At 38.9% G+C, this 11,253-nt stretch overlaps 1 protein-coding gene and 1 non-coding gene across 3 annotated transcripts; one reads left to right on the top strand and one right to left on the bottom strand.

Moving 5' to 3' along the window:
- Positions 1-6,008: 6,008 nt before the first annotated feature.
- On the top strand, positions 6,009-10,849 carry LOC122087289 (flavin-containing monooxygenase FMO GS-OX-like 5). 2 transcript variants are annotated; one of them, XM_042656368.1, is made up of 7 exons: positions 6,009-6,727; positions 6,901-6,971; positions 7,700-7,852; positions 7,940-8,022; positions 9,302-9,437; positions 9,628-9,720; positions 10,487-10,849. In XM_042656368.1, the coding sequence occupies exons 1-7, from the start codon at positions 6,130-6,132 to the stop codon at positions 10,664-10,666; spliced, it is 1,314 nt and encodes a 437-aa protein (XP_042512302.1). In that variant the 5' UTR covers positions 6,009-6,129; the 3' UTR covers positions 10,667-10,849. The 2 variants fall into 2 exon arrangements, with proteins under 2 accessions (XP_042512302.1, XP_042512301.1); XM_042656367.1 differs by having other exon boundaries at positions 9,547-9,720.
- A 68-nt stretch (positions 10,850-10,917) lies between these two features.
- On the bottom strand, positions 10,918-10,988 carry TRNAG-GCC. The gene has a single exon. It is a non-coding gene; the product is annotated as a tRNA-Gly (tRNA).
- Between the last annotated feature and the right edge of the window lie 265 nt (positions 10,989-11,253).

The following is an 11,253-nucleotide window of genomic DNA, read 5'->3' as shown; positions in this document are numbered from 1 at the left end:
ATTCGTGGCCCGACCCGACTAAACCGATCGGGACCGATCGTTTATAGATCGACCCGGCTCGGACCATTTATTAAATGTGTCGGGCTTGAGCCCGACCCGTTTATAAATGGTCGGTCTCGGTTTTGCTACTTGGACCATCGGGCGCCCGATTGAGACCGACCGAATAACGCCCGACCGAGACCGACCTATTGTGCACCGACTTGGCCCGACCCTTTAATGATTGTAGAATACCTATTTTACCCCCCAAATTAAAGAATAAAAACTAAAAAGTAAAGACATGTTCACATTTTAAATAATGGTTATATTTGGTATCATTTATTGATTTATTTTAATTTTTTTGGGCTTGCATGAGTGGGCCGGAATATAAGAGCACATTTTAAAGAGGGTCCGTTTAAAAATCGGTTAAAGCCCGTTTAACATTAAACATGTTCGTAGCCCGGTTAAGGCCTGACTAAAGCCCGTTTAAGGTAATCCGATTATAGCACGAGGCGACCGACCGAATATAAAGTGTACCATGCCCTCAATAACTAAGCCTGATTAGTTAAATGGGCGGACACGGTGTAGCCTTTGAAAGTCTTCAAACCAGATTAAGCCCGATCGAAACCGGACCGACCCGATCGGTTGACACCCCTAATCTGAAGGAACTGTGTTTGGACTGGAGAAATCTCTGGGCTTTAAAAGCTGTTGGGGTCCACCGTCAGATTCCGATGGAATTTCAGCCAAATTTCAAATGATAAAACGTTGACATTACTCTCGAACGAAAACCTCAGGTTGACTTCCTTCGTTATCTCTCTCTCTCTCTCTATTCTGAAAGAACTCAGAAGACTGTTTTTCTATTTTTCTACCTTTCTGCCACTGCTGTAAGAGATCCTGTGCAAATGTGTGTGGAGAGAGAAAAAGAGAGAGATGGTGAAACCCTGTACTTCAGTTCCAATTTTAATCTCTTCTCTGTTCTGTCTTCTCTTCTCCCTTCTCGTTGCAAACATATCACTTAGAACAACCCTTAGACCCTCCAATTCCAGGACCAATTGGACCATCTCCCAACAATACTCTCTCTTTGGTTTCATTACTATCACCTCAACAAACCCACCTTCCTTCACACTGCAATTTCCTATTACGGCATTCTAGTCTGGAAAGTCGGCGGCAATTCTGGCACCGTCAACTCAAATGGGTCCTTTCAATTCCTCCAAAACGGCAATCTCTGTATCCTCAATGGCAATGGCAAAGTCATTTGGGAATCCGACACCGCTAATCGCGGCATTACTACTGCGACACTGGATGATTCACGTAATCTCTCCCTGAAGAACGACTCCGTTTCTATTTGGTCCACGTTCGATACTAGATTTCCAGTCCAAACACAAACACAAAAACCTGCCATCAAGACCTCTCAGCCAAGCTATTCGACAGCGTGAATGATGAGGCCTGCTGGAAAAATCACGACTGCAGCCGGTGCTGCCTATACTAGCTGTGTGGCTATTCACAGCACATGCTAGGTCCGAGCTGCAGGAGCCGACGGATGCTCCGGAGTCTACATTGGATGATTTGGACGACACGACCGAGTCACAATCCAACTCCTGATCGCTCTCACCCTCTCTCATCGCCCACTGAACAAATGAGATCGTATTTGTTCGGATTCTTAAGATTGCAAGTAAATCTGTCTCTCTCTCTACCCATCCCCATGTGTTTGTTCCTCATAATTATGGTTATTCGCTGGTTAGATTCTTCTTGTTTTATTGTTTCTACAATAATTAAAAAGGGAAAATTTGGAAATTCTTTCTTCATTGGCGATTTGATTTATATCTTGATTCAGAGCTATTCGACGACGTGAATGATGCCTGCGGTAAAAACCTCGACCACAGCCAATGCTGCCTGTACCAGCCTTGAGGCTATTTGTGGCACATGTTAGGTCGGTGCTGCAAGTGCCAACAGACGCTTTTTAGTGAAAAGGGTATATCGGTTCTTTTATCTCTTTGACTTAACCATGACTGACAGTAAGGAATCTGAGTATAATTTGGTAAAACAGATAGAGTGGTCTTATCATTGTGGCATTCTTTAGGGGGTGGCACGATAAATTTCCCTATTCATAATTACTTCCAATATACTGATCATCAAAACCTAAATGGAATTGCCCTTCATGATCTCTTTAAAAATCCCACTAATTCCTGCTAGAGTGTTGAAGTGCCCAAATTGGAACATTCACATTAATTTTAATGGTACCTGACGGCGGAGAAACCGAAGAAGTATACATAGCTTTTGCAATGCAAGACTGCCTTTCATTAAACAATAGTGAATTCCTGATATAACCAAATAGCTGAATTAGAAGCATGAGAAGTCAATGGAGATTAATTTCTGAAATAATTTCCATTAAATGGCAATGGAAGCCCAGGCTCAGGTACTTTTTTTCAGAATGAGTTTCCAAATGAAAATTTGAATTTTCAGAGCAATAGGAACATGCCATAAAGTTTGCTCTAGAAGATTAACAACAAGTGCTCTTTCATCAAATTTTTTATTGAGCACTAGATTGATTGATTGATTTATTTTTTTTATTATTATTTTTTTAAATTAAGGTGTCCACCTCCACTAATCTTTGGAGAGACTAGTGCGACTAATCCTGAGACTAGTGCAGCAATCCACCGCCATGATCTCCTCTTAAATCGTAGATGTACAGATGAGGAATCGAACCTAAGACCGTACACCTATCCATGTAATCCCCGATTCATCCTAGCCATCTGAACAACTCACGGATGAGTTTTATTGAGCTATATCTGATAAATTGATATTGCAGCCCAAATATATATATATATATATATATATATATATATATATCATTTTGATATGTAATAGAGAATGGGATAGATAGAATGGAAATGTGCAGTCTACCTTGGCCACCAAAATTTAACTAAATTATTCTTCCAAGTAAATGATGATTCGTCAATTAAATCAGTTACACAAATTGGAGCAGAAATGGATGTAAGAAAAGGTGTAGTAGAAGCGGGGATCCCATGTATCCAATTAAGGGCCTACCAAAGGATCAACATTATGTCTAATAATCCCTTCCATCACCATGAAGTGGTTGAAGGGCTTGTAGCATGCAAGAAAGTGTCCCCCAGAAAATACTTGGAAGTGCCATGCATGATGCATGAACGGATCCATGATCCATGCAACTGTTCGGGAAAAGAAAAGAAAAAGGTCAAAATGAAAAGTACGAGAGGAAGGGATTTTTGGGGGTTGTATATTTGATTCCAAATAATAGGTAAGGATTTCTTCATCGTCAGGTTTCTCTATAGTACTACAGGGTGTGTAACGCGTATTCAAAGTTTGAGAGATCTCAAGCACATAGCTCAAAGCACTAAGGTGTAGCCAAAGGTGCTCCCCAACCCTTGTATCTGCATTACAAGGCATCAGGGTTTGTAGCACTACAAAGGATCCCCAATCCCCATACTCCATACCACAGCGATTTTGGAATTTATTCCCTTTTATCTTTAATTTTTCTTTCCCCTTTTTTCCTTTCCTCTTGAGTTTGGATATGTTGCACTTATTGATTGTACATGTGAGCATCAAATGCCTAACACACTTCTTGCCATTACAAGGGTGCAATGGGGTATATTTGAAAGCAAAAGGGATATGTGTTGGATGCTTAGATGCATGATTAGGTGATGGTACAAACAGTTAATCCAAATTCTTTCATCTTACAAACACTAACTTAGCGTAGCGGTGCTAGCTTCAGCTTAAAGAGTCAACACCCAGGGAAAGAGGTCTTGGTATTAAATTCTATCATTTGCAAATGTGTGTGAATGGATGTCTGTAGGAATAGGTGGTCATTGGCCCTACTAATGCCGATGACTATTGGCCACCTGCACTTAGTAGGATAAAGTAAAAAAAAAAATCTTTCCTCTTGCCCTTTCGTTTATAGTATTGTGTACAACATTAACCACATGGTCCTATTATGATGATTCCACTAAGTTGAGATATCTTCCACGTATGTTCATATGTACATACATTTCAAGTGCCAACATCTCAATAGGTGTTGTTTGCACATGAAGAGTACATTCAGGTGAACGTACATGTAGAGGATCTGACCTTGAATCTGTTGGCCGTAAATATCTGGTTTTTTTTTTTTTTTGGGTAGAAGCAGTAAATAACTACTTACGCCTGAGTTCAGTGTAGAGATAGGATCTGCTGCTCGTACGATCACCTGGTTGTACAAGTCAACATCTAACATTTCGTGTCAAAAACAAAAATTTCAATTTCTGTGTCAAAATATCATTTTTTTTTTAAAAAAAAAAAAAGAAACACACCATAAATGTACCAAACGCTTTATTTCGTTTTACTCCAGAAACGATTTTTTAGAATGTTACCAAACATAGCCTAAGTTTTAAAAAATAGTTTTTTAATGAATCAGATGATCCGGATTGGTATCCAATACCCATCTCAGGATTGGTCAGCTATCAGGATCAATCTCAACTGATTTCAATCCGATATGGCCAATCTAATACTGATACTTTTTTTTTTTGATAATGATCTGATACCAATACTTGATTCCATGGTCAGCATCCAACATCTGTCCTTTTTATTTTCAAATATACCCCTTTTTATCCTTGTAAAGGCAGTGGTTTGCGGACCAAAAACATTACCAAACACAGCCTTAAACTTATAAAAGGCCAACAGAAGAGGGAGAGCAGGAGAGAGATTGAGATTGATCTGAGAGAGATATTCCAAGTTTAAAATCGTTGACAATCGACACACGACAGTGACGACACATGGGCCACAAATCTGCCATTTTGGTTTCCAGATTAGATTAACTTCTTCATCGCCCCGCCAAGGTTAAAGGGTTGAAGCAGAGCAGATTTTGGAGGCGTTTTTTGAGTCGTAGGCAAATATACAGGCTACTGACAGGTTCAACATCAATTCACAGCTTGAACATCTCCAAGCCAAATATTTTGGAACTGGCCATGCTGACTTGAATAGATTCGAGTGGGAAGTTGATGCTTTTCTGTAAGTTGTAATTTAGCTTGCCTACACCAAAACTAAAGGAATATAATATTAAGGAATAAAAATACTGGCTCAAATGGATCTCAACTTGTACAAGAAATTTCATTTTACTGTAAGATTCAATTATATTTTATGGGAATCAGTTAGTTTGTTATAGTAAAAAAGAAAATTGATTTAGAAAGAAAGAAGAGAAGAAAAAAAAAAAATGTCGGCTCTTAGGGTTTTCTTTGGAGTATTGGCCGTCATTACTCTCATCTTTTGATGTTCAGGCTGAATCGATAGCTCTTAGTCCTACTCCAACTAGTGATAGGACATCGGTAGACTAAGCTATTGTATTTTTGCTGGTAATGGTCACTCTGGTCAAAGGCAAGATATTTCTTTCAATAATAATCATCTTGTGGGATTACTTACCATCATTTTGTAGGGATAATTTGGGTATTTTAAAGAAACCAAATTTATTATATTTTTATTACAACTAATATTATTATCAATAATCCCTTGATTAAGCAATATTCCAAGGTTGACTTTATACCAAATCTTCTTGCCAAATTGGTCATTGGTGGAATCCTTATCAATAATCCCTTGATTGAAGTAACATACCAAGCTTGGCCTTATTTCAAATCTTTTTACCAAGCTAGTCCTTGGTAGAATCCTTATCATCAATCTCTTGATTGAGTAGCATACTAAACCTATCTTCATCTTAAATCTTCTTAACAAACTGGTCATTCGTGGAAGTAACTATCAGTGTAATATTTCCTCTCATAGGTGGAAGTAACACTTGTGGCTTTTTTCATTTTGTTTTTACGTTGTTTCGATTATTTTAAGATTTAAAAAAAAAAAAATTACCGATCCTAGCCGATTCCATGATCGATCCGGGAAAACTGTTGACCGATGCTTACCGATACCGATCTATATCGTATCGTATCGGTTTCGGCAGTGAGCAGTACGACCAGCTCATCCATTTTCTCTCGAGAGTGTACAAAGCCAATTTCGTTTTCGTTTTCGTTTTCGTTTTGGTTTCGTTGAGGGTCAAGGAACAACAACTACGGGAACCGCAGCCGGTGAGCGGTTAACGACGAGTCTTCAAAATTTCGTGTCTGTGATAAGGTCTCTACTCTCGCATTCTCTAACGGTCGCATGGACATGACCATTTCTAGTCTCCAGAGATTAGCTATGACGCCTATGATGAACTCCAAAAGCTCTCACAAGGTCGCCGTGATTGGTGCTGGTGTTGCCGGGCTCGTCGCAGCTAGAGAACTGCGAAGAGAAGGCCACAAAGTTGTCGTCTTCGAGCGAGGCCAGAAGGTCGGAGGTACTTGGATCTACGATCCCAATGTCGAGTCTGACCATTTAGGACTCGAAGCTTCCCGAGCTATCGTCCACACCAGTCTCTACGATTCCCTCCGCACCAATCTTCCCAGAGAAGTCATGGGTTTTCGAGATTATCCGTTTGTGGCTAAGGACGGCAAAGACAGAGACACTCGAAGGTTTCCTGGGCACCGGGAGGTCTTGCTTTATCTGGATGATTTTGCTCGCGATTTCGAACTCACCGAATTGGTTAGGTTTGAGACTGAGGTGTTTCATATAAGGATGGAAGAAAGGAAATGGATTGTAAGATCGAAAAGGCGAGCTCCAACTGATCGAGAAGATTCACAAATCGATATGGATGAGGTTTATGATGGTGTGGTGATTTGTAATGGCCATTATACAGAGCCCCGTATTGCAGAAATTCCTGGTACACTTCTAATTTCCCTTCCGGATGAATTTGGCAGAGCAGAGGGGGTTTCCCCTTAATTTTCGTATAAAACGAACTACTAATTTATCATAGTAATTCTTTATTAAAAGGAACTACTGATTTATCATTTTGACTCCTAATTGTTCTAATTGATTGAATTTCATGTTTTCCAGGTATTGATTCATGGCCCGGGAAGCAAATGCACAGCCACAATTATCGTGTCCCTGATCCATTTCGTGATCAAGTATGACCTGGGTTATATTTTCCAGTTTTCTGCATGCTACACCTTTTTTTTTTCTTTTTTTTTTTTTTTTTTTGAGGTTGTTCTTATCTCTCATCCAAATCAGACATCACAATGTCTTCATCGTAGTTATGAAGGCTAAAGAGTGAGATATTATTATTTGTATTGCCTTAGATCTCTTTCTCTTTACATGAGTTTTATATGTGGTCAAAATTTCTTATAGCTACTGGACAAGGGCTGCCAAAATCGACAATGTTCTAAATTCTATCAGTCAGAAGCATTGATTTTTTAATAATTTTCATTAGCGAAATAATTATCTATTTTGCATCATTGTGATTGCTGTGTGTACAAAGTCACATCACATTAGTCTAACTAGTATGTATGACTATTACCAGCCTAGTTAGTTATAATAGATAATCATCTATTTTGCATCATTGTGATAACTTTATGTACAAAGTCACATCACAGTAGTCTAACTAGTATGTATGACTATTACCATCCTAGTTAGTTATAAAGATATATCTATAACTAACATGACTTTGTATCTTCTTCATTGTACAAATTGGTTTAACTGATCCATGTATCATTCATGTGGTGACATCATTACACTGGCGACTGAGATAGATAAAACATGGAATATGACCAAAAGTGACTCTTTTTGTGGTTTTTTTCCTTTGAATGTCTTCTTTCAAAATGCTCAGATTGTCTCATCCACTTCCTGCTATTAACAGGTTGTGGTTTTGATAGGGAGTTCTTCTAGTGCTTCTGATATCTCCAGGGACATTGCCAGAGTAGCTAAAGAAGTTCATATTGCTGCCAGATCTGTTACAGATGAAACAATGGTGAAGCAGCCTGGCTATGAAAATATATGGCTTCATCCTATGGTAAAGGAATTAACCCATGTGAGCAAGAGTTTGGCGTTTTTCATGAGAAATTTTTGAGAAATTCTAACTTCAGCTGAAATAATGCAGATAAAGAGTGCTCATGGAGACGGCACTATGCTATTCAAAGATGGGAGTTCAGTCCTTCCTGATGTTGTTCTACATTGTACAGGGTATGTTGCGATTACTTTATAATTTTATCACATGGAAGAATTGATACTTGCAGATGGGGGCTGGGAGTTGGATATAATTTAGAGTAGTACACATATACAATAAAAGATGAAATTTATAGTAGCTTCGTTTTATTTTATTTCAAAGTACTAGTTTTGTTGCAGCACCAGGGGATTGGGGTTAGGGTAATGGGGTCTGCACCAGAAACTATAGATGAAAGACTGGCACTTAGAATAACCGACTTTCTTTGGCTGAATCATGGTTTTATTTATTGAAAAAAAAATTGAGAATCCGTACAAGAATATGATAAGAACATAACAATTACAGAAAATACAAAGAACCTCACTCTTAACATGGAGGGACCATGTGTTCATAGTACATACACGCTTTCATTGCTCCACTTTTCTCTAATTTTCCGGTACAGCAATTTTCATGGCTTGGATGTCTTTGAGAAGAAGGTGCTCAGCTGTTTAATACCTTTCCAAGGATCTTGGATAAACTTCTTAGAGCCAGCAATGAAGAAGTGAGTAAGCCCACCATACCTCTAATATCTGAATGTCTTAGGATAATATGTGTCAAGACCATAAAATAATACTCTGAGATCTGCTGTGCCAATGAAGGGACCTGAATCATGTTCCACAAGCTATCCCTGGAAACTTCTCCTACACCAGTAGGTTCAAGGATTCCAGAAGTATTCATCAAAGATAGCTTATTGGAGTGATCTGAGTAGAAATCCACCGCATGATTCCAAAATCAACTTAGGAGGGAAGTGGAAGCCAGATTTAATGACAACTTGCTGCTCCTCTTTTTTTTTTTTTTTTTTTGGGGGGGGGGGTGGTTGTGTGAACCAAACCCTTCATAGTTGATGGTAATGGTTCTTCTGTAAGTTCACATTGTCCAATGTCCTGAAAATTAAAAGTTTATCTTCTCTAGATTATGTCTTTTATACCTATTGGTGGAAGGGGGGGGGGTTAAAAAAGAGAGTAGGGATATGATTTGCGAGTTTTTTGTGAATACACCTGATATAAGATGCCTAATTCCTCAACCAGCAAATTATAGAATTGAACGCACAAGTGCCAGGTCAGCAATATAGGATTTCCACGCATGGTGTAGTATATGATAAAATCTGCAGGATTTTGAAGCACACATTTTAACTGCTCCCCTTAATATCACTAGATGGTTATAGGAGAAAGTTTTGATCATTCAAATGGTTAAGACCTTCTTGTTGTGTTCCTTCTCAACAGTTTTGAATTTAAAGTTGTATTGTTATTGATTTTTCAGATACAAATATCATTTCCCTTTCCTGGACACTCGTGATATTGTCACTGTGGAAGACAACTGTGTGGGACCACTCTACAAACATGTTTTTCCGCCATCGTTGGCACCATGGCTTTCTTTTATTGGCTTACCGTGGAAGGTATATTTCTGGGGAACTTCTTGTTTTGTTTTTTTTGTTTTTGGTTGTAAATCTTTACAGTTTATACCTTTTAAGGTGGCAAGTGATTTTTGGGATATCTTTCCTTCAGATTATTCCTTTTCCTTTGTTCGAATTACAAAGCAAGTGGGTAGCTGGTATTTTATCTGGCCGGATTGTGCTTCCATCACAGGAGGAAATGATGGAAGATGTGAATAATTTTTACTCAAAAATTGAAGCTGCTGGCTGGCCCAAAAGATATACTCACAACATGGGAGATTATCAGGTAAATTTGTTCTAAACTAGGATTTTTTTATGCCAAAACTTAAATCTGCTATGATTATGAATGCCATCAACGGCAAACAATCTGACCTCCACATACAACTCATCTCAATTAAGCCTTTTGTGAACAATCTGACATCCAAAAACTTAGGAGAAAGGTCCCTTTTTGTAATTAAAATTCCTTCTACCTCTTTGTTACTTAATTGTTTGTAAACAGAAGTGCAGCAAAATATAGGCCTCCCCACCCCACCACCACCCACCCCCCCCACCCCAAAAAAAAAAAAAATCTGGGTCCTTTTCAAATTAGAGAAGCAGTGAGTTCCATGTCTATGTTCCAGGGCCACTCAAACAATTTATGACCAAACCATGTTGAGCATGATCTAGCCCATGGGTTACTGGTGTGAGGTGATGCAACCTTAGGACTTTACAGCCTAGAAGCCCCATTTTGTTTGGTGGTCAAACTGCCGAACCATGTACTGACACAGTTTCCTTGAGCTTTCAATTAGTAGAAAGGAGAGGATTCTTAATGCCATAACAGTTCTTCAAATCTTGGATAATTTAGGTTGCGTTCCACCCGTTATTTCAATATCTAAGATTTGTTTGACTTTGTAAATTGAAGTCATTGTATCTTTTTTCTCTAACCAATGAATTCTCAATGATAAAATTGAACTTGTAGTTAGGTTCAGTAAGATAACTGAAACATTGTACGTTATTTCTATGGATATATCTAGGTGCTTTCGTAGTGATAAGTATTTGGATGTTTGGTGCAGTTTGAGTACGATGATTGGCTTGCAACAGAATGTGGGTGTTCAGTCACAGAGGAGTGGAGGAAGAAAATGTATGATGCAAATGGGAGAAACAAGCATGCCCGACCAGAAACATATCGTGATGAGTGGGAGGATCAGCATCTAATCTTGCAAGCAAATGAAGACTTTCTCCAGTACAAATGAGGGTAGATAATGTCATCCTGGATAATAATTTAGCTTATGCATCCTGTATATGTGCGAAGGTATAATAAATAATAAAGGGGCAATAAGTCACGAAGTTCAATGCCTGTACCATGTGTTGGGATTTTTCATAGTAGAAGTTAATAAATGATGGATACACAGGATAGTCAGTCATTGCAAAGCCAAGGGAGGAATTCACTGTTGGAATCTGTCTACTTTATGTGAACTCAAAAAGAGGCAAAAAAATTTTACTATGCACCAGCCGGGAATCGAACCCGGGTCTGTACCGTGGCAGGGTACTATTCTACCACTAGACCACTGGTGCTTTTGTTTAGTGGGGTTCATTCAAATATTTTGAAGATGTGATTATTTATGTTCACATAAACAATCACACTTTGGTGCTTGTAATGAAGGAAAAGGTTCGATCTGTTTTGCAATTTCGTTACCACACTTTGGTGCTTGTAATAAATTTGATGGAGCGATGGGGGAGAGTGGAGAGGGTGAGGCGGGAGTGGCAGATGGCATGGGTGTTTCACGATAGAGGGGAAGGTGGGGGAGAGGAGGAGGAGGTGGTGGGGCGGAGGGGAGAG

The sequence above is a fragment of the Macadamia integrifolia genome, chromosome 8, assembly GCF_013358625.1.
Source record: "Macadamia integrifolia cultivar HAES 741 chromosome 8, SCU_Mint_v3, whole genome shotgun sequence".
In the NCBI taxonomy this organism is placed as follows: domain Eukaryota; kingdom Viridiplantae; phylum Streptophyta; class Magnoliopsida; order Proteales; family Proteaceae; genus Macadamia; species Macadamia integrifolia.
The sequence above is the reverse complement of the archived record's forward strand: the minus strand, read 5'-3'. Positions and strand labels throughout refer to the sequence as shown.

Coding starts and splice junctions, on each gene's coding strand:
- LOC122087289 (XM_042656367.1), top strand. CDS start 6,130: ATGGACATGACCATTTCTAGTCTCCAGAGATTAGCTATGACGCCTATG. Junction 6,728..6,900: donor CCGTATTGCAGAAATTCCTG/GTACACTTCTAA, acceptor CATGTTTTCCAG/GTATTGATTCATGGCCCGGG. Junction 9,438..9,546: donor TTATTGGCTTACCGTGGAAG/GTATATTTCTGG, acceptor TCTTTCCTTCAG/ATTATTCCTTTTCCTTTGTT.